This window comes from Strix aluco, chromosome 2 (assembly GCF_031877795.1).
Source record: "Strix aluco isolate bStrAlu1 chromosome 2, bStrAlu1.hap1, whole genome shotgun sequence".
Lineage (NCBI taxonomy): Eukaryota > Metazoa > Chordata > Aves > Strigiformes > Strigidae > Strix > Strix aluco.
Window position 1 is genome coordinate 118006815 of NC_133932.1, and position 23903 is coordinate 118030717.

The 23903-nt window shown below is 38.4% G+C and overlaps 1 protein-coding gene across 2 annotated transcripts in view; it reads left to right on the forward strand.

Moving 5' to 3' along the window:
• MICU2 (mitochondrial calcium uptake 2) overlaps positions 1 to 20240 on the forward strand; it is a 147210-nt gene extending 126970 nt beyond the window's left edge. For both annotated transcript variants that reach the window (XM_074816024.1, XM_074816025.1), the window contains 5 exons: positions 3080 to 3177; positions 12254 to 12425; positions 12711 to 12819; positions 16577 to 16734; positions 17003 to 20240. In XM_074816024.1, coding sequence (XP_074672125.1) covers positions 3080 to 3177; positions 12254 to 12425; positions 12711 to 12819; positions 16577 to 16734; positions 17003 to 17107 — 642 coding nt within the window. In that variant the 3' untranslated portion in view covers positions 17108 to 20240. The remainder of the gene's footprint in view (positions 1 to 3079; positions 3178 to 12253; positions 12426 to 12710; positions 12820 to 16576; positions 16735 to 17002) is intronic.
• The last annotated feature ends 3663 nt before the right edge of the window (positions 20241 to 23903 follow it).

Below are 23903 nucleotides of genomic sequence, written 5' to 3' on the forward strand. Positions count from 1 at the left end.
TATTTGCAAAGATTTAGTCTTACCTTTGGAAAGATTTGGGACATCACTAGTAGACAGAAACTAAGACATTGTTCTCCTTGACACTCTTCTTTTTTCTGACCCCATTCTTCATCTATTCACTCTCCTTCTATCTTAACAAAAAAAAAAATTCAATCCAAAATATGCATTATTTTTACAATTTCTATTGAAACAAGACATTGCACAGCAAATACCATCTCCCAGGAAGCAAGTTAGAGAACAAGGAATGTATTACAGATTTTAATCATGATGAATGCTTTCCAGTCATGCCTCAGGCAAATTTTGCAAGGAAAGGTGGTAAGAATCTAGAGACAGTAAGTCTATTAACACTGCAGATGAGTTTTGAAAATCAGTTAGGTACATTATTCCGAAAATCCTGTCTCGTTGTGTGATAAGTTTCTTCTCAGTGGCACTTGTTGCTGCTTGCTGCAGTATCAGGTCCTAAATGTCAAAAACTCGGTGGGGAGCTACAGGACTAGGTAGGTCTGTGCCCGTGACTCAGTGCAGTATCAGGCTTCTATGTTAACAGTCTGTGTAATGTAATAAGGAAATAAATGTTGTGTTATCTGATCTTACTTAAAAAGGAATAATTGCCTAATTCAGCAGTTCATGGTGCTTTTGAAAAGTGTATGAGGTGTTAACATTACTCTAGGAAAATATGCCTGTGTTTGTAATATGTACACACATGTTATTAGTTCCTGTAGACTTGTGTGGCATCAGAGCTTGGTCTTTGGGATTCTTTGTCTGAATCAATGGACCCTTGGAACATCTCTGAGTTCCCCACTTGAGATACATGTCCCTGCCCCATCCCATGCTTGTATCAAGCTGAGACTCAGAACATCACTCCTTTCTCCACTCTGTGCCTCAGCTTTCTGTGAAGCGCACAGCCCAAATGGGTGCTATGGTGCACCCTCCCAGGGCTGAAGCTACCAGAATACAAACTTTCACTCAATTTAGATAGTAGCTCTGTGACTCAAAGCTACCAAAAGTCTGGTCCTTTTTACAGCTCCAGGATTAGGTTACCATTTCATTGTCATTGCCAAGAGACACATTCCAAATGTGAGTTATTCTTTTACCTAAGCTCAGGAGGGTGAGGTGTTGGAAATATTAATAGAGCTCTCATTATCTTCTAACAAAGATTTGTCATGTCAGTACTAATTTATACAGTTCAGCAGCAAAAGCTTCTAATGATTCTGTGGACAAAAAGGAATTATGTACTAACATGTACTTTAATTTAATAGCATTAACTCTAGGAAAAGCAATTTTTTAAAAAATTTTACCCTTAAGCTGTAGTCTCTGTGGTCTCCTATTGCATATTCTGTTTTAAAGAAATGTACTGTTTTGTAGTTTTAAAATACATTTAGCTCTCACTAACATAGTGTTTGGACATCTGCCAGTTCCACTTTGGAATTTCGACTGATAAAGAGGGTAGCCAACAAGTAGGTGCATATTTGTTATAAATCCAGGGATAGGCTTTGTCATCTCAGATAAGATGAGATAGGTACTGTTTGTATGTCTTCTTCTAGCTTATAACTAGAGAAACATGAATAGAAGAAAAAAACTTCTTCTGTTGCAGACTGGTTTTAAAAGGTTATTTTAAACCTTGTTTTTCAGTTTGTTTTCGATACAACACTGATTTTAACATGGAGTAATTAAATTGGAAGCATTAAATTGTGTAATCATGAGTTCAGTTTTTAAAATTACATCAGCAAAATCATTTCTTGCATTTTTTAAGTCTCCTTTAAATATGTAAGCAAAAAACACAAAAAGCAGATTAGTATCTCACTGAAGTGAGAAATATGTGGATTCTTCTCTGTTTCTTCTTAGAAAACTTTGCATTCTGACATAAATAGTTTGGGTTTGAATTTCAAATAAGCATACATGAATTATTTGACTTTTGGCTTTCAGAAAAGCGTATACCAATGTTTATGCATCAGTCTTCACAGTAATCTGAAGTGTTTAAACTTTAGAAGGCTGGATCTTGTGGGTATTTAAATATTCTTTGCCTGCAGTTAAATGATAAAAGTTCAATAAGTACAGGTTGCGTATGACTTGAAAAGTGTTTTTTTCTAGGTTCACTCATGAATAACTTGTATCACTGTCATTTAGTGCATTGTAGGTTGCAGTAGAAAGGAGGAATGTTACCTCTTTAACTATAAAATAATTGTGTCACATATGCAATAAGCATGAAACACACAGTGGACTAATGGGACTTGTTATTGATGATGCTGAAAGCTAAATAACCATTAGTATTAAATCTTATGAATAGACTCTTGTCTTTCATCTTACCTCTTCAACCAGATAAAAGACAGAGGGGCTATTTAGATGTCATAAGAATAGTTTGTTGAAATCCCTCCGGACTTACAAAAAAAAAAGAAAATCTCTCTTCATGTTGCTTAGTGTTTTGTTGCGTTCAAAGAAATGCCAGTATGCTAGTGCTGAAAGAAGAATAGAACAGAAATCCAGCATTATGTGTGTTTTTAGGCTTGTTAAAGATGCTGTTGAGTTCAAATAATGTGCATCCTTTTTCTGTAGAAATCTCTTAATCAGATTTTAAAAATACACAGAAAAGTCACTAACAGTGAAAATTTGCAAGAAGTCTTGAAGATAATATTATAATAGAGCACTAGGAATGTTTGTATTTTTCTACTTTTGTTTATTAGACTATCATGAATGCTTTTAAATGGCTGTAACAAATCAGAAATACCTGACTCGAAACTTTTTTACAAAGATGTTAACTTCATGTAAAGCCTCTATTCACCTAAGCATAAAGGTTTTTAAAGATTTAACTATCAATCTTCTCAGTTCTAATAATAAAATACATGGAAAGGTGGTTGTAAATTGTACTCATCTTTCATACAGAATATTCAGAAGCAGAACATATAATAGCCAGTTAATGTGGAAGAATTGTTCAGCTCTGAGATCCTGTGTTTGGGAACTGTAATTAAATTGCAAATAAGTCTTGTGAAATTCTAGTTCAAATAAATATCTCTAGATTTGTGGTGAATAGATATTAATAATCATACAATAATAACTAATCATACCAGTTTTTGTTTTATAGGGAGCAGAACTGGAAAGCTGTGCTGTTAATACCATGTTGCTGGTACATTTCTTTGGAAAAGAAGGAAAGGAAAAACTTCGCTACTCTGAGTTTTTCAGGTATTTTTGTGGCTCGGCAAGCCTAACGGCAACCAGTCCTGTTCCTACCCCCTCTACTTTGCACCAGCACTGGCATTAATCTGACCTCACACTGAGCTGATTCAGAAAGTTAAGCAGGTAATGAAGCAGGAGATTATTCATGATTTTGCATTATTAAATTTCTAGTTTAGCTCCTGGAGTCTGCTGTCTGCAGAAAGAGTTGAGCACCATGATAACTCCAAAGCAGCAGTGGGTCTGGAGGCTATGAGGGTTGAGACTACCATTCTTGGTAGCTGTGTGATGGCATACCTTAAGACAATATGATTAATGAGTATTTTTCTTGATCAAATCACCAAAAACATGACTACTGATCAATTAAAAAAGCTTTTCTGAGCTGAGGCAACCCCCTCCCCATTACAACTGTCATGGTAGGCTACAGTCAACTTCTCTGCTTGCTTCAAATTCCAGGTTCTGTTTGAAACTTCCCCTGTGCCTTTTCCTTTACCCTTTGAACTCCTTTTGCAATGGGACTGTGCAGATACTTTGTGGTGTTTGCGTCAACTGAGAATTGAGCCAGATGGTAAACACCACATCAGACTGAAACTGCAGTGGCCATTACTCCTGGAAACATAGCACGGTATACCCATCTATTTCACTGTAAGCTTTGCAAAATCAGAAGTTAATACAAAGTTCTAAGACTGGTGTAGGTAATCGTTCAGTTTATATGTCATATACACGTCAGAAAGATGGTGTAATCCTTGTCTACATCAGAGTATGAAGCTCTGCTATGGTTGCTTTTGACTTGAAAACCCAACCAGGCATCAGCTGTTAGTGTTTTAACTGGATGAGATTCTTTCTTCCAATGTTTATTTGAATCAGTAATGACCACCACCTACACAGCATCACAACTTAACTGATTAAAACAGTTTCTGTTACTTGAGAGATCAGTTTCTCCTGTTAGTATGAACTCCAGACACATCTTGCTCTGTGAACTTGGGCCCAGAATCCAAATGCACAGTCTTTCTTTGAGACAAATGGAAGTTAAGTTCCTAAATACTTGTGTGAATCTTGTCTTCTAGCACAATGGGATGAGAAGAGAAGACGTAGAAAGATTAATCTTTCTACAAAAATTATCAGTCATTTACAACCGGAAAAATAAATTAGGATAATGTGGTTTACTTCAGTTTATGTTTGGAAGCAGAGAATCTTCGTCAGCCCTCTTAAAAATGAATGTTGTTCCAATCGACAGAGGTCTGGGAAAAGCCAGAGTAGAAAAGGAGGAGAGGCAATTGTTCTGACACTAAAAGGTGTTCAGCTGCACTGGCTCCGGCATACAGTGGTCTTCAAATAAACAACCTTTCTCTTTTGAAGACCTTGCCTCAGTTGGAATCTAAGTGAGTAAAATAAGTTTAAGATGCCTCCAGCTTTCTTTTCTGTAAATACCATAGATCCTCTCAATGAAACAAAAGGCAGAGAGCACTAGTAAAAGGTTGTATTTGTATATACAGTGTAAACTGAAAAGTCTCAGGTTTTAGATAAAATCCTACATTGACCCACTGAGGCATGACATTGATGAAACTATGTACCTAGTACATTCAGAACGCATAGGTTAAAGACCTTTGCCTACCACACAGATAGAGGCCTGTAATCAAAATCAAACTCCCACATCTTGCTCTTAAAATTTGTGGGATAAGTGTAAGGTTTAATGCAGGTAATTTTTCAACAGTGGCAGTTACGTTTCGTAGAGCTGGAATGTGGCTCTTTATCACTGTGTAGACACTCTATCTCAGTTGCAACATGACAGTGAAGTTTGTTTAACACGCAGAAAGGTGAATAAAAGGATCACTGTCTTTTCAACCTCTGCAAAGATATCACCTTTCACATGATTTTATTTGCAAGTAAATCAAGCACATCATTTCTGGGTTTCTATTGTTCAGAGAAAATGTGATTTCTATCTGATGGCCCCTCATAACATTTTACCTTACGCGGGAAGCTATTGTTGGCTGTTTGATCAAAGTGCCACACTGTTTTTACAAGAGATGACTGATGAGCTGTACAGACATGGATCATTGTCAAAAGCAGAAAATAATGGTGGTAAATGCTTTTATCATTTTCCAAGTTGTTGCCTAGAAAGCTTTTCCATTGATCAGTGTAGTACCTAGTAGAAAGTAGGGGTGATTAGGTTCGATTAGGACACACTAAAACTTGTCACATTAGTTAAATACACAGATATTGCAGTGCTGTAGGGTCCTTGAAACTAAAAAAAAAAAAAAAAAAAAAAAAAGGCAGGAATGCTTTCTTTGTGAAATTTCACCGTACTTACATGGGAATTCAGAAAGCTGAGACTAGTGCTCTCACCTCATTACTTACATATATTTTCCTCATGCTTCCTCTTTTTCAGTTTGGCTGACATTAAAAAATCCTTTTGTAAGTGTGCAACCATCTGTATCTACATGTACACCAGTGATGTCCAACCCTTTTAGCCCACAGTCCAAACATTTAAAAGATGTCAGACAGCCACAGTCAATATATCAGGGCAATTAATTTGCCCTGTTCTCCTTTCTTTGCATTCAGATGGCACACAGAAAATGGGAACAGTCTACATCTCTTCAGGCAATGTGGAGCTGATGTAAGCCAGCTCTTGTGCCTCCCCTCCTACCACCCCGAACACCAGAGACGCACTGATATAGGGAGGGAAAATGGTTAAGTATGCTGTGCTCTCTCTGTTTCCAGCTGGTGCATGGTTCTTGGGAAATCATAGGTAGGTGATACACACAAGGACAATCCTCAGTGTGGTTTTTACCAGACATAAAGAATGAGACCATGAAACAGAGTTATCAGATCACTTTTCAACCTTTCTTGGGCTGTTGGGCGCATGGAAGTAAAGAAGTAACCTTTTCATAGCTATTTTGTGACGCCAGTCAAGCTCTTTTCTCACTGTCATACAGAACATAATCAAAGTATCAACCAAAGCTGCTCCTTTTCATTTCTCTGCTGAGCAGCAGTGGAGAGGCTCCCACTTAATTCTACAGCTTCTCCAGGGACTTCTTGGAAGTAGTGGAAGCAACCAAGGAAGCACAGCACCGTATGTCTTTCCCATAGTAACAAGGTGATTTCAGAGATCTTAAGGTAGGACTCAAGGAACACATGTTCAGCTCCAGTTTGCTAAATGATTTCTTGCCAGTTGTATTGTCCATAACATAAGGACAATATGGTAATTATTATTAACAATCCACAACTTCAAAAGCCACAGCTTGTCTCCCTGGCAAAAGTTAGGAAATTTAAATCTAAGTTATTCTGGAGTATGTTTATGTACATCACTAGTAACGGTGTTGCCTCCTAGTCAAATGCAGCCTGAATCATTATTCTCCTGTATCAGTTTAAGAAAATATGAAACAATATGCAGCAAGCCTAAAATCATGTAAAGAAGGGTAGATTTAATACAAGAAGCTGTAACCAGATGAGACTTGACTTTCTTCTTGGAAGACATGAACAAGTTTCTGTTTCAGATGGCCACCACTCAGTTTTACACTTCAGTAACAGTGTTGTCTTCTAATACCAGGGCCCATCTTATAGAATGTCAGATTTCAAACATAAAGCCAGAAGTTCTCCAGGATTTCAGGCTTTTTATTCTTTTGCATGGGTTTCCCCTGTGTTTTGAGGCATAAATAATTCTTGGTATTTTCCTTACAAAAAATGTTTCACTTGTTCTTTAATTTTCAGCTATATTGTATGTGCTATTTTTTATTCTGAGTAGAAAACTATGTAGTTTTCTAGGTATAGCAAGTATTTCTTCTTGACAGCCACTGGTTTTTTTCCCTGAAAAAAGTCCCTTACTGATCTTGTTTAAGTATGTCTAATCCCAAATAAAAGAGGAGACAGTAATTCACTCCCTAAACAGTTTACGACTGCTATGATTTTTTTTTCTGTAATCTGTCCCTAAGCAATCTTAAATCTCTCACAATCTCCTTGAAGGAAAAAAAAAGAAAAAGTACAGAGAGTACGGGAAGAATATTCAAAAAACTTTCTGATTGTTGTATTTTTTTCCTGGGATGACTTACAAAAAAGTACTTCCTGGTATGGTTAAACAATGGGCATCTTTTAATCATATGAGGAAAATTAACATTTCAAATCCAGTTTATGGCATTTTTTTAATCTGATTTGTTGCTTCCAAACTTCTCATCAGTTAATAGAATTTTGTACCAGAAATATTCTTTAATCATGGTTTCTTTTTTATTTCCTGCTTTAGCTTAAAGGTCACAAATTATATAACCATACACAAAATGTGCCTTTTCCCTACCTGTCATGTTTCTTTCCTTCAGTATTTTGAATTCCATGGTACATTACACTTGAAACCTTTCATTTAAGAAACCAGAATGATCTGGTCTGAACCACATTGCTAGTGCTGACATTTGTCTGGTGCTGTTCTGTGTTTGTGCCAATGCCTGGATGCAGAATCTCTTTCAGTTAGCATCGTCATCCAGTGGTGCTTTTGCTGTGACAATAGCTTGTACATTTTCAGTGATTTTCATCTAGGGATTTGGAACTGCTTTGCAGGTATAGAATATGGTTGCCTTCTTATTTGTCTCTGTACCTACACATGTGTCTATGTGTTTGTATATGTATGTAGAGCCCTAATACACATAGAGATTACATCTTGTGCAACCAGGATCAAACAGTGAGGAAGTGGAGATGGGAACAAAATCTGGCTTCATGATTGTGTATTCCTATCGTAACTGGATCTGAATATTTCCCAAATATTTAATAATGATGTTGAGAAGAATCTCTGTTTCTTCCTTTCCTATATACTTAGCAAAAGAATAGCTTGATTAGTTTCTACAGAATGCTTATAAATGAAAGTGAGTAGGGTTTTTTTGTTTGGTTTGGAAACATTGAGGACAGTAAATCAAAGAAGGTTTTGCCTGTAGTTCTGAAAATGGTGAGATTGATTAACTGTCTTACTGCTTGCAAAACTGAATTTACAAGCATAGATCTAAATGTTCTCTAAAGGTCAATGTTCAAGCCCTTATTAGATTTTCTATATTCTGTTTTGAAAGTCAGATTGCAAAAAGGCGACCTTGCAGCTGGTTTGCAACATTCTTTTGGTGCAGAGAGGGTTATTAAGTCTTCAAAAGGACTTCAGTGTCCAAAGAGGAGCTGAAGCAGAGTACAAATGCCGGGGTGGTATATTCACCACTATCTTTGTTGTTAATTTTCCTTCCTATAAATCAGTGCGACAAGAACTGGTCAGTTCTCTATTAGAGTGTTAAAGTTTTGCACAGACTTTCAGTTCAGGTCAAGAGGTATAGGAAGGAAAACTTTCCCTAACCTTTCCTTTTGCGTTTCATTCTGTTTCTTTGTGTGCCATAAGGAATACAACGCTAGCACTTCATTGCAGTATTTCAGGTCGGAGGGGGAATAGCTGCATTCCTGAGGTCTCCCCACTTTTATTACATTTTCACTTCTATTAAAACTGAGTTGCCAGAAAGTCTTGAGAGACTCCCTCTTTCTATAATAGAGCACATTACAAAATGAGGGATAAATCCTGATAAGGTTTCTGGATGCTGTTGTAACACGATAACGAATTTGGCCATTGGCCTTCAACGTGGGTGTTTTAGAGAGTGTGGATAAACCAGACTATCTTAAAGAAGGTACTGCCTGTACCCAGCCTTTTCTCCATCTTATAAATTTGTGATTTACCTTTCCTTTTTGTTATTTGGAAAATTAAGGTTTGCTTTTATTTTCAAGCTACTGTAGCATAAGATTGTTCCCAGTCTAATTATTTTTGAATTGTAGAGCACACCTACAATCAGAGTCCCATTCCCGTAGTTGAATTCTGGCTCCCTTCAAAGTCCCCAGCCAAATTCCCACTGACTTCGAGAGAGCAGGAATTTCATTCTATTCTTGTTTTTCCTAATGTCTGGAGAATTTTTTTAAGGAATTTGCAGCTGAAACTCATCACACGGAGATCCAGAAGATACAAAAGCAAGTATCCCTAGCGGTGTCTTGGCATTTAAGTATCAAGTTTTACTTCCTAACCAGAAAGTTATTTTTAATAAGTTTTAATAACTTTCACTTAAAAAAAAAACTCATTAGGATTTTTAACTCTCACATCTGGGAATAAGAGTGACCTAGAATGCTGATGTGATGATTCATAGTATTTTAATTTTTGTAATATGGGAGGCTATCACATATAAATTTTAAATTGCATATTTCAGCTGCTGCTCCAAGTAGCATTTGGTATGGCAGGAAATCTTCCCACTCTGGCTTGCCAGGAGCAAGCCTACAAGTTGAAATGAAATATCTGTTAATTTTTCTTGTACCTAAATAAGTAATTCCCACTCCCCTCTCTAATCTGCATAGCGCAGCAAGATGCATGACTCTTGTGCCACAGGAAGGGTGTGGTGTTATTGCCCCAAAGCAACTGGAGAGGGCAAGAACCCAAGCCTGAGAAAAGGCAATGGAAAACCCACAGTGGGACTGGGGAAATTTCACTTCATTTGCTGTCCAACTAGAAGAAGGTGCAGAGGCAAGAACACATCAAAAATGCCACAGTCAAACCCTTCACTTTCCTCTTTGGCTTTGCTGCACCTTTCAGCTGGCTGATGTGTGCAGCTAGGTGGGGCACCCACTCTTTCCTCAGCATGTAGAAATGCTTGGTCGTTCAGCTGTCCTGCCTTTATTGGGTATGGCTAGAAGGCAGGTCACTGAGGGTTTTCTGCTTAAGGAAATGTGATATTTAGAATAAGATGGATGAATATGTAGTTTGTCATCAGCTGTGGCTACTGACCAGTAAAGCAAATGACTGAGAGTTAGCTCCCCAAGATAAATAACTCATACTTTCAATAACAGACCTTAAGTCTGTTGCAAAATGTGGCCACCTTTCATAGATTAAAGCCAAGAAAATAAAACACATGGTGTCTTGTTTCCCTACATCCATGTTTTAGGCATATTTCTGTAAGTGGCCTCATTTTCAGCAGCTTGTTCTCCCCCAGACCAGACATTACATGGGTTGGAAACAACAGTCAGAGATGCAGTTACTGTTCTGCATGGTCTCTGCTGTGACTTCCAGCCAAGCACAAGCCGCACATCCCAGATACCATCTACTCCTTGCCTTTGGCCACTCCCAAAATGCAGCCAAGTGGCCCTAGTCAGTCTCTACTGGACTGGCTCCATATGCCTGGTGCATGTGCCATCCTCTCCCCCTACAGATAGACATCACTTCCCAGGATCCAGGGAGACTCTTGTGGGGTTGTGGCAGGACGGTTTCTGCCAGCCCACGCTGGCCAGTCTCCCCTGCACGTGCTGACTGCTGGGGTGGCCAGAGCCAGCAGTCATCTCATGAGTTACAAGGACGGGAGCTGTGTCTGAAAACTGAACAGTGTTTTGCAAGCTGTGCAAGTCAGCTCTCACTGGTCTGTAAGACAAGGGCCTTCCCCTTCATGGTGGTGACACAAACAGGTCCTTTGGTGTTTCATTCTCATGTGAGAGGAAGAGTCAGGGGACTTGAAAGTGAGCCAGGTCTCAAGGTAGACTGTGGAGGAAGATACCTCAGTGTTTGACTATACTGTGGAAGCCTTGTAACCCCTTTACTGGGCCAGAAAAATGCCCATATAAAATGTGGGAGCATATCATACCCCTCCTCAGTATTACCCTAATAAAACTCTAGCCTGAAACCTAAAATCATGTCCACTGTCAGGCTTTCATCTACCTGCATGTCCTGAGCTGTGAAGCATTTGTTGGCCCTTTATTTGCATGTGCAGCTCTAATTATTAGAGGAAAAAATTCAAGAGAGCACTTATGCTGTAACAGCAATCTTCAGCTAACCCCTTACAGACTTCACAGACCTTCGAGCTACTAATTGTCCAAGTGATCTCATTAAAGAACTAAAGATAGCTGTGCGGACTAAAATGCTGTAATTTCAGGGGAAAGAATTCAAACCCAGTGAGGCCATGCAAACACTGATGAGCAAATGAGCCTCTACTGGTATTTGCTACATAGACCTTAGCTGTCCTCTTCTCCAACTAATTGCTTTGTCCCAATATAGGAGTATTTCATTCTCTCCTGTCAATAATTTTTGCAACTCCATAATGCAGCGTTCTTTTGAAGTACTAAAGGGATTCTGGCAAGCATCACTGTGTTTTTAACCTTTATTTATATTTAAAAATTATCACTTGTTTTTGGATTGCCCCATTTCTGAAATGGAAATTACCAAATGGATCGCACAGTATTGTCTTCTACATTCTCAAAATTAATATTAGCCAGAAGAAATTATAATGGCCATGTAGACCAAACTGGGGGAACAAAGCTACAACTCTCCTCACAGTTCTAAGCTGTGTACCTGCAGGTTGTTACTTGCCTCTCATGCTACTTTATTTTTTTTCTTCCTGAAAGAATGAGTGTCTCCTAAAAACCTTGATGTTCACCCCTTCCTTTTTCAGACAGTTCTCTTCTTACCTTCCCAAACACCTGCAACATCATTTTCTGTGCTCTTCCGAACTCTGTATGTGTCAATTGTAATCCTCTCTAATCCATCCTGTAGTGAGTGCAGAACTGATTTGCCAAACTTCTCTTTGCAGTTACGATCTTTGAGGCTTTTAGTCATCATTTTCTGCAGTCATGATTTCAAGTTTCCTCTTTTGTTTCACCGTTGTGATTATTAGAGCCTCATCTTTCTAGGTACTTTCCAACCTTGTCATTCCTCTTATTAGTATGAAATTTCATAAATCATGTCAGGCCTTTAGTTACCATGTCCTTTTTCATTCATTAATTATAATACTGCCTTACCAATTATTTTATCTCATTATCTGCACATTTTTAACATTAGTAAAAACTAGATGCCAAGTGTATCTGTAAATTATCTTAGCAGCAGCCATCTATGCAGACTTAGAGAGCACCCTACTGGTGTCATTATTGAAATGCAGCAGCAGAAACAAATCTACATGCACAGGTAAAATTAAACCAGTGATATTTTAAACAGTGATGTTGACAGTATCTGTGATTAAGAGTTAGTGTCTACTGCATTTAGTAACTAAGGTAGTGGTAGTGATACAGTGATGCAAGTATCAACTGTTGGATAATATCTGTTTACACTTAGATTCATGGAAAATCTGCAAACAGAAGTCCAAGAAATGGAATTCATAAAGTTTTCAAAGGGTTTGAACGTCATGAGAAAAGAAGACTTTGCAGAATGGTTACTGTACTTCACTGATGAGGAAAACAATGAAATTTACTGGCAGAATGTGAAAGACAGATTTGAGGCAGGAGAGGTTGGTACATAGAGCATGCTTTGTTTTGCTTCCTCATTTGTGTGTACAGGTTTTCATTTGAATACGAGTATCTAATAATGTAACTAGTTTCCAAGTTAATTATTGCAGCCCTTGAATTTTATGCAAATAAGAACAATGGTAATTTGCCAACTGAGAAATACAAATATTGATGATGAGTAGGCAATCACACGTAAACCCTAGGTCCCACCAGATTTAATAAAATAGATTTCCTGGGGTTTGAATGTATTACTCATTATGTATCATCTGAACTCTGTGGTACTCTAGAATATCAGTTTGGAAGAATTCAAGACTTTTTGCAAGTTTACAAACAACCTGGAAGACTTTTCTATTGCCATGCAGATGTTTACTGTAGCAAATCGTCCTGTTAAACGGGGTAAGTCCTGCACACCTTTTGCATGTAGTTTTTAAAAAAGAAAAAATGCATTTTTTGTTACGGCATTAATGTAAATAAGTTATCCAGAAGTATCCCAAAGTAGCACTGTGAAGTCCAAAAAATAGTATAGTGCTCTTTATTCTGAATTAATTCTATTTAATAAAAAAATAATAATACGAAGTTCCCAAAATGTTTTGATTTGTAAGTTCTAATGTTCTTTCATATGCTGGACCACTGACAGCAGCCTAAACCATAGAATCATAGAATGGTTGGGGTTGGAAGGGACCTTAAACATCATCTAGTTCCAACCCCCTGCCATGGGCAGGGACACCTTCCACTACACCAGGTTGCTCAAAGCCCCGTCCAACCTGGCCTTGAACACTTCCAGGGAGGGGGCAGCCACAGCTTCTCTGGGCAACTTGTTCTAGTGTCTTACCACCCTCATTGTAAAAAGTTTCTTCCTCATGTTCAGTCTAAATCTACTCTCAGTTTGAAACCATTTCACCTTGTCCTGTCACTACAGTCCTTGGTAAAAAGTCTCTCTCTCTGTCTTTCTTAGTCCCCTTAATGAAAGGCTGCAATAAGGTCTCCCTGGAGCCTTCTCTTCTCCAGGCTGAATAACTCCCAACTCTCTTGGCCTTCCTTCACTGGAGAGGTGTTCCATCCCTCTGATCATCTTTGTGGCCTCCTCTGGATCCGCTCCAACAGGCCCATGTCCTTCTTATGTTGGGGACCTCGGAGCTGAGCACAGTACTGCAGGTGGGGTCTCACCAGAGCAGAGTAGAGGGGGACGATCACCTCTCTCAACCTGCTGGCCACACTGCTCTTGATGCAGCCCAGGATACAGTTGGCCTTCTGGACTGCGAGCGCACATTGCAGGGTCATGTCCAGCTTTTCGTCCACCAGTACCCCCAAGTCCTTCTCCACAGGCCCTCTCTCAGTCCAATCTAAATTCTAGATTAGGAAGGATTTATTGAAACAATGCATGCTTTAGTAGCAGTTCATGATAACAGTGCTTTTTCCTTATAGTGAAACTAGTTTTCTGAGGAAACTAAACAATAGAAATCTCTTCTTTGGCAGGGTCTCCAACATCTTGCTGTGTTTTATTCCTCCATACTGCCTTCTCCATCTGCTTATGTAGTGTTATGCGATCGTGACTATGAAAAAAAACAATGTAGTGAAGTTTTTTTTGAAATAAAGATTTTGAGGAGGGAATTTGTTTCCTTCCCATATAGCAGAAATAGGAGCAATGCAACAAAAGTTTTATGGACATAAAAAAGCTTTTTGTAATAATCCTGAGGTTGTTACTTACTTGTTATACTTGAAGGACAGCTCTCATAACTTATTTGAAAAGAGCAACATAAAAAGTTCCTAAGGAAATTTGATGACACAGTAACATTCATTGAAATAAATATTTGATGGGCTCATGTGAAAAAGGTGAGACAGATGTGGGAAGACAGGAAGATAATTCAGTATTCTTGAGAGAAATATTTGGATGGGGTTTGAACCAAAGAAGGCCAAAACTGGGGGAGTTACAACTTGTGACTTTCATCACTAGTTAGTCCAGCCTTCAGGAAGAGTTTCATTTCCACAGCCTTTCTGGGCAGCTGTTCTAGTGCTTAACCACTCTGCTCGTCAAAACTTGTCTTCTGTATCAAACCCTTGCTGCAACTTACAATGAGGTAAAACACATTTACCTCTATGCACCTTTGAGAAAAACATGGCGCTCTCTTCTCTGTATCACCTTTTAGGCAGTTGAAGGCTGCAGCAAGATACCCCTTTACGCTTCTGTTCTCCCCAGCTCCCTCAGCTTCTCTTCCATCATGTGCTCAGTTCCCAGCTGAGTTCATGCCCCTCCTCTGTCTGGTTTGACATCTTTCTTCTCAGGGGGGAGATAGATTTTATTTGCACAAGGGATACAAAGAGTAGAGAGGTAAGAGGATGATTAATGGTGAAATAATAGTCATAAGTAAGATATGAGAGTTTAGCTCACTTCTCTATTAAGTATCCCATTTTGTAGTGCCAGAGGATGATGAGGCCAACAGTTGGTGTTGACTCTGGTAATGTTTCCCTGTAAAAATTTATTCCTAACCAACAGGCAGTTGTGACTCTGTTTATGCACTGAACCATACTGTGATTGAAAACAGTCAGCTCCTGAGGTAACTCACAGATGTTACATGTATACATGTCTGATCCTTTAATTTCTTTGTTTCACTGTTTGCATGTGTGTATTCACACACATATGAGTATTTATCTAAAAATAAGACAGTTCTTTAGTCCTTCCTTTTATTCTAATTATTTTTTCCTTCTAAGTTAGCAGCTTATCTTTCTCTCTGATAAGGTGGCCCTTCCTGGTTTGAAGATTATTATGCTCCACCATTTTAGAAGATCTTTCTCCTTTTCTTCATATTCTGTTCAAAAAAGTGCAGTGCCATCTCTGGATTTATATTTAGCTTCAAGAGCTGAAACAGTTAACATCTTTTTTAAGACAAACTTAAGACTTTATTATAAGCATCCCATATTTCATGTCCTTTCCAAATTGTGGTATATCCTTTTACAGAAGGATTTTCCACTTAATTATATTTAAACCAACTGTAAATTAATCAACTCCATTTATACAGGAATTGTTCAAAGAGGCAAAGATGAGAACCAAGTCAGGAGTGCCCCTTCCTCTATTAAGCTTCAGAATTAATATTTATAGCGCTATTTATAAACAGCACTTGTTTATGAAAGCAGAACCACGTTATTACTATATTTATACAGTAATATGTAGTATATAGTAATAACTATATTTACTTCGACAACTTGCTGTAATAATCTACAATACTGCTATACTTCAGTAACCTCCAGTCCCTTCTTGAAATTCACACTTCCATGATGACTTCAGAAATGCATCCAATTCATGTGTTGTGATTGTGCTTGCTGTAATAAACAATAATCGTTTCACTGTTACTATCTGCTGTTTTATGGCAACCCCACACATTTCCTCATCTTCCTTGAGTCAAAACTCCAAATTCTTTACACTACAAGACCAAAAGTGGGGATAGTAGGTATTACTGTAATGCACATGGTAGTGTAAAGAAAGCAAACCAAAAGCTGAAGAGGAAAGTAGATCTCCAGAGAGGTATGACAGCTTTTTCTGCCATAAATCCTCATAAACTCTTCAATCATAACTTAAGAGAAGGTAGCCTACTTCATTAAAAAACAGAACTACAGGTATATAAATCCATGTGCTGTAAACAGTGTGTTGAGTATTTGATGGTCTGTGTTTCTACAGAGTTGCTGAGGGGATTGTTGATTGAGGTGGAGCGTATCATAAAATACTGTTCTCTGATAAGAAGAGTATTCTTGCAGAATGAATGGGCATGAAACTGGTGCAAGATAAAATGGTAGTATTTTTTATGAGACCATAATGAGGCAAACACTTATCATCCATACGCACAGGTGTCAGCCAAAAGTACGTAAGTTTTCAGCATGCAGCTACTTCTAGCAAAAATCATCCCTTTTGCTGCTGCTTGAGAAGTAGTGCATTTCAAAAGTTTGTCATACAATTAATAAAGCTAGTGTTATGAAAGATGAAGCAAGCTCAAGAATGCATGAACTTAGGTCTCCTAATAGTTTACCAGTTCACACGTCCCAAATTCTCATTAGGATACCCATGAGACATTGTAAATTGTACAGAATCCTACTATTTATGTGCTTTCCATTTTCTTTACAAGTTCACAGTCACCAACGATGTAATATTATCTATTACTAGCTGAGTTCAAGAGAGCAGTGAAGGTAGCAACAGGACAGGATCTCTCGGATAATGTTTTGGATACCATCTTCAAGATTTTTGATCTAGATGGAGACGACTGCCTCAGCCACGGCGAGTTTCTTGGAGTCCTGAGGAACCGAATTCATCGAGGTTTGAGGGTAACAATCTGACATCATTGTTTTTAAATACCAGATGACTGCTACAACTATCTTGTTAACACTTGTAGAAACACAAGTAGAGATAGTGAATAGAAAGAAGTTATATTTTAAACTGAATACTCCTGGGAGGAGTGCTGCCACCAAGAACTTGTTATTATGCATGTGAACTATGGAAGCAGCAGTGCTGCATTACGTATTATATTTACACACTCTGTGAATAAGAGCCTTTTTTGTGTAAATGCTAAACATACTTTAACTTTATTAACAGGTACCGCAACAGCAAGGCATTCAAGGTTACTGGAAGTGTGTGAAAAGAGAAAGCATTAAAGGAGCCAAAGAAGTGTGGAAGCAAGCTGGGAAAAGTCCTTTTTAAAGCAGTCCATTGTTTTTTTTTTCTTTAAGTGTTGTTATTTAGGGGAGTTTGTCTGTGCTGTTTACATAATGGCTGAATCAAAAATACTCTTTGTTACTATAGTTAAACTTTCATTAACCCAGTTTCTAATGCAATAATTTTGTATCGTTCTAGTATGATCAGTTTGGTTTACAGAACTGTTACCACTTTTGACCTCCATATGGAAATACTCTTGTTCTAGGGAATAGTGTTGTTTACTCCTCTGTGGAGTCTGATCCTGCGCTGTAGCATACAGGATATGCAGGATTTAATAGTGGCCACTGGCAGGAACATCACAGCAATATTGTACCCTGTTGGAAGAGTAGACATCATCTCAGTTAGCCACTGACATAGCAGTTGTGTTTCTCTGGCAAGGACAGAGGTCCAAAAGGCGAATCACTTGCACAATCCATGCAAATCAAGTTATCCTAAATCAAAAAAGAAAATTCATATGGTTCATGCCCTCATTACTGTGAACTGCTCATGTGCTAGTTCGTGATGGATGATTCCACCAGATCCTGTGTGAATATCTGGTTTGTCTACCTTCATGATGATAATATTAAACTGGAAATACAAGACTGTTGATACAGGCTTTAAAAGTTGTACATTGATCTATGAATGTGCATTGAGTCTCTCAGACCTCTTCAACAAATACTATAAATGCAAAGCAAAAATCCTCATTCTGTTATAAACAGTGGTAGTTACAATTTGAGTCATAACTACTTTGCTTTAATTGTATTGCAGAAGGTGAATGTGTAACAAATAGTTGCTTTATCTTACTAAAGGTTGTGATGGGGAATGCTGCAGTATCTCAGGAATTCAAGTTTATAATAAGCAAGTGTTGGGGGAATAATAAGTCCAATGAAAAAGTAAATACAAATATTTATTACTCCAAAATCCAAAGTTAGACATAGGATCTTAAACAGTAAAACAAGGAATAGATTTTAAAAAAGACCCATTTAGCAATTGTAGATGAACATTTTTTAGCTATAACAGAGTGTGCATCTATGTACTCACAGCTGTGCACGTTACACATTTTTTCTTTCTTACTACCTTAGAAGCCAGTAGTCTCAGGTCCAGAAGATTCTTCCTGGTTGGCCACTATACATAGGAGAGACTTATCCTGTAAAGCTTTCAAGGTTCTTCCTCTTTCCCCCTCTAAGATATCTGACTTGTCTTTGCTGGGGTGAAAGCTTAACCTTTCAAGACAGGTTTGTGATAACAGACTCAAAAGATGGAATAGGGAAATGTCTCAAGAAAAACAAACAAGAAATCTCACCACTCTGTGAGGAAGTATCCATCCCTTTTAAGCATGACACTAGCTGTGTTATTCTCAAAGTTGTATATAAGCTCAACAAGAGATGTTTTGTTGTAATTTCTTTGGGTTTTGGTGGGGGGAGTCTTGAGAAGAGCAGAACCTTCCATGATAGATAGACATCAGAGCAGCCCTCACTCCGAGGAGAGACAGGAGAGACTGCATTAGGAAACCATAAAGATCCCACCTAAGGAGTACTGAGATTACAGAGAAAGTATTTGGTATGTCAGTAGCCATCAGGCATGCTTGTGCTGAGGAGTCCTCCTACCCGAGCCTCAGCGCAGTGGTCTCTCCTAGGGAAATAGAGTGGGAAGCTAGCAAAGCAGCTCTTCTCTCTACAGCCTTCACTCAGAGCTTTAATTTAAATTGTGTTAAAGAGAAAATGCTTGTATTCTTGTCATCTGTGGACACGTACCCAGGGTCACCCACAAGAACAAGAGCATCCCTGTGTGGGGACCTGAGACTGTCTAGAAGTTCAGGCACCAGTGACCATCAAGGATCTCTTTTCCCCCAGGAAACAATCCAAATGAAATGCAATGCAGTAAATGCCTCGGCCTCCCCCCTCCATCTGAACTCATGCACTGCGCTGTGGGCAACAAGAAATTAGATAGCGGTTTACTTTGTGCATTTGGAAGTCGCTTGCTGCTTCTGGGGATGGGAGCTATGACTAAGAGAGAGCTCACAGGAGCAAAGGTGGGGCAGTGGGACTGGCATCCCAGCACCGCAGCCAGCTTCACATCACCAAAGAAAAGGACACAATCGAGCAAAGCACTTCTGTGTCACAAAAGTGTGTGTTCACCCAAAGTGTGCTTTGTTCCAGCTCTGGAACAAAGGCTTTAATGCAAGTCTGCCTTTTACTTGTTGCTGTTAATATTTTGGCAAATCATGTTTACTTTGGAATGGAGATTATTATTTAACATTTTATTCTGTGTAATGTTAATAGGTTTATGATAGTTTTTATTGCTTTTGTGGTTTCTTTTGTTTACTAATTACTTGCTTCCTACAAGCTGTTTGGTTTTCTTTTGGAAAAATCAATTCATTTAGCTTTAATGCATCTAGAAGTTTAATTCCTCGTTGCTCATTTGTATCTGGGTTTGTGCAATCAGCAGTATCTGCTTTCGGCAGTAAGTTACTAAAAACAGGATTTCAAGTTTTACTTTTTAATAAAAGCTCTGGTGTCAAGTTCAGGGGAAAAAGGAAAACGGATATGCTTATTTTTAAATTAACTTTGTGTCTGTAGTAAAAAAAGAAATTAAATGATTAATTAGGAATTAAAATAAAGAGTTATGAACCATTTTCAGAAGAAGTTATCCTGAAAGTACATCCAGGAAGGAACTCCTTTGAAGGCCAGGGAAGACTTGGCCGTCAGGCTTGAAGGATCAGACTCTGTGTTTAATTTGTAGTCTATTTTTATTTGTCTTAAGTAAAGGCTTTACAAAACAGTCTTAAAATAATTTCTCATATTTAGTATCTTAGATTGAAAGAGCTGTTTATGTAACTGTTTACATGGGCCTTGTCTTTTAAGGAATCCATCATAGTTTTAGCATTAGATGTTTTAGTTCCTTTTAGTAACTGTATGATATTTGCAACCTGTCTACTAGCATTACTCATCACCATTTAGTTAAAAGTTCATGCTAGCTGCCAATCTATCAGTTAAACTTACCAGTTATTATTTTTTTAATGTTAGAAACTCTTCCTCTGAACAGAAATATATAGAAAAACTAAATAAAATTAATTTTTTAAAAAATCTCCAACATTGCATCTGAATGTTATGTGGAATAAAGGTGAATACATTACAAATTGCAGAAGTCTCAAATTGATTTAATATTTCAAAAAGATACGCAAGGGTGAGTACAAGTCATTACAGCATACAACTCATTTACAGAATTTTAGTTGTATCCCCATAACAATACTTTTTACATTTCTCTGTTTAAGAACATTTACTCTTCATTTCTAAAAGAACCAAAGGCAAGAATGCAGGGTGACATACTAGAACTAAGAGAAACTCATTGATTCTTTCTAGAAATTAATTTTGGTGTCTCAATTTATGCAAGCCTCTTTCTAAAAGCAAAACTCCCTCTCGAGTCAAACCAAGTTGGTAAGTTTTAACAAAATATGCAACAATGAGGAGTACATATTCTGTGTATAAGAACTGAAAAATAAAAGGTTTATCACGATGTTATATGGCTGCATCAAAAGCAACTCTCTGATTTACTCCATCTCCTCCAGTGTATTGTCTCCTTTCAGGGTTCAGACAGGTTGCCACTGATTGTGCCTGGAAATGTGGCAGCGTCCGATCTGAACTTGGGTATCATCAGGATGTGCTGGCTTGTCTGTTGAACCAGATATTATTAAAAAAGTGAACGGTATGTTCATTCCTAATTTCAAGCTTTCGGTGGAGAATATGTAAGGTTTATGTAATTTTAGGAATTAAAAATGTTTTGTCTGTGGACTCCAGGGTGTCTCAGAGCTTGTGGAATTTTGGGTGTAGATATCAGACCATGTCTTGACTCTGAAGAGTTCACAGATTACACTTGAGTTATCTAGAAAGCAGAGATGAGACAATAAAATAAAGAAGCCAGGCCATAAATTGTGGTTTCATGGCACTTCACACATCCAGTAAGTATAACAGAAAAGGATCGCTGCCCAATAAAGGACTGGAGTAGGAAAAAACCCAGGTATTTAGAGGAAGTATTTTAAAATTCAGGCATATTAATCATACTTTGATTTAATGTCAGGGTTTAACCCCAGCCAGCGACTAAGCACCACGCAGCTACCTGCTCACTCCTCCCCTCTCCCAGTGGGATGGGGAGGAGAATTGGGAAAAAAAGTAAAACTTGTGGGTTGAGATAAGAAGTTTAATAAATAAAATAAAATATAGTATAATAATAACAATAACAAAATAATAATTGTAATGAAAAGGAATATAATAAAAAAAAGAGAAAGAAAACCCAAGAAAAGACAAATGATTCACAGTGCAGTTGCTCACCACCTGCTGACCAATACCTCAGCAGTGATCTGCTGCCCTGCCAACTCCCCCCAGTTTATATACTGGGCATGACATTTTGTGGTATGGAATATGGTTGGGATATCGCTTTGGTAGTTCAGGTCAGCTATCCTCCCAGCTCCCTCCCAGCTTCTTGTGCACCTGCTTGCTGGCAGAACATGGGAAACTGAAAAGTCCTTGGCTTAGGATAAGCGCTACTTAGCAGCAAGTAAAACATCTGTGTTACCAACATTATTTTCACACTGTACCAGCTACTAGGAAGAAAATGAGTTCTGTCCCAGCTGAAACCAGGACACTTAAGCGTAGAAATGGATCAATAAATGTACACAGGAGTTTAAAAACGCAGTTTTCTTCTCATGCAAGAGTTCTCATGGGAGAGCCCAAGAATGTCTCATGCCTTCAGATTTAATCTTTCCTATAAAACAGTCACAGCTGGGTCAGAAAACTACTCCAATGCAGAAAAAAACTTAAGTCATGAACAGAAAATGCATGTCCAAATGATGTTGTGGTCATTATTAGTGAGATCCAAGCTGACCGAGCAACAGCTCCTGTAATGCAGCTGGTCACAAGGGAAGCATGAAGATGAAAGCGGTGGATGTAGACACACTGTTACCCCCAGCTGACCACACAAACTCAGAGAGAAACTGAAGATGTCGCCCAAGAAGTGAAAAGCCCTGTTCAGGACAGGAAACCTGACAGGCTTGAGCATGAACAAAATTAATTGGCAAACAAGTGCACGTCCCTTCACTCTCCTGCTATTTGAAGGTTTCCTGCTAGCTTTGTTGATTAAGCAATTCCTAGTTGGTTCAATAATATAAAAATTATGCAACATACCTGGAGATAGATTTCCCATTAGGCTGGTATTGGCTTAGTTAATAACGTTCTCAGTTCATTAACCGGAGTGCCCTAGCGCAGAGCTCAGCTCCCTGTCCTCAGCAGCCATGCTGCTGCTCCGGCACACCGGCCTCCCCAGGGAAGCTGCTTAACAGTGCACCCACTCGCATGGTTTTAGAAAGAATGCCTTGTGCCCTGAAAAGCAAAAGCCATGCTTTTCCACGCCCGCATACCCGATGTGAAGCTTGTCCTTTCCTCTTCTGCCCTGGCTAAAAGCAGCCAGGCCAGCCTTTCCACGCTCAGCGAGTGGTGGAAGTAACACAGCAGGCAACAGGCTGTGGGAGCACGGATGCTGCACCCTGCAAAACATGGGGTTTATGTTGGCCCCATTTCAGACACACAGATTTGAAAAGCTGGGAGGAGGGATGCTCTGTGGTTAATGCAGAGAAATGTGTGGGGGTTTTTGTCATGTGCTTTCAGACACCAGCTAGCTGCTCTGAAACACCCTCTGGAGGACCTGGCCTTTCCCCGTGAACTGCAAAGGGTGCACAGCAGATGAGCTTCACTGGATTAAACTTGTACTTTGTGAAAGCCGCCGTTCATCGTCTTTAATGGCCCCTGAATGCAAGTACTTGCATTTTTTGTTAAACTGATGTGCTATTGCATGTGAAGGATGAAAACTCTTAGGAGCTGTTTTAAAATTTCTATGAATTTGGACCGAGAAGAAGTAGACTCTGGAATCAGACCCATCCAATGAGCAGTTTCCTGGAGCAAGGCTACAGGGTTGTTGTACTGCAACTGTATGCCTCAGGTCTGCTGCTTTAGGGAAAATTTGTCAGTTTTAATACTACCCCATGGAGCAACTGGTAGCTCTAAATGACCCCCCAAAAACCCAATGGTTTTTAAGACTTGCCAATAAGGTGTTTTAAAATTAAAAATTAAAATTTTTTCAGGATACAGATTTTTTCAAATTATGTGGCATCTTACTGTGTTTTAATCTACTTTGAAATTGATACTATTAGAATAAGTGAACATTACTAAAAACATTGTGTGCATCTCTTAAATAATGCACAGAAGGTAACTCCTAGAGCAACAGTAGCTGAGTCACAGGACAGAGAATTACATTCAATGTTGAAAAGATATCAAAATGTGATGCTTTGCCACTAATCTTTAGAAAAAGTGATTTCAAAAGAAAAGGAGACTAATTAAATGATAGGTCCTAAAGTTAAAAGAAACAAAGCTCTTTTAAATGCTATTGGAAGAAATGATAATTTAGGGGACAGGAATATCACGAACAAAATGACACTAGGAAAGCAAGGAATAAATCAATATGGCTGAAATTAAATTTTTCAAGATGCTGTTTGAGCAAAAGCACATCTTCATGCTTTAGAAATTTGACCTAACACAAACAAGGGCAACTAATCACTCACAGTTGGTGTGTACAAGATTACATGAGCTGAACTGGAATGTGAAGAGCAAATACTTACACAATCTCAGTTGGTTTTATGTGTATATCAAAAACATGAAGCCTCCAAAAATTGATTTGTCTGATATTACCAGGAGCAAATAATAAGATTCCTAATGAGACAAGTTATCATTTTGCATCAGTCTCCATCTAAGAG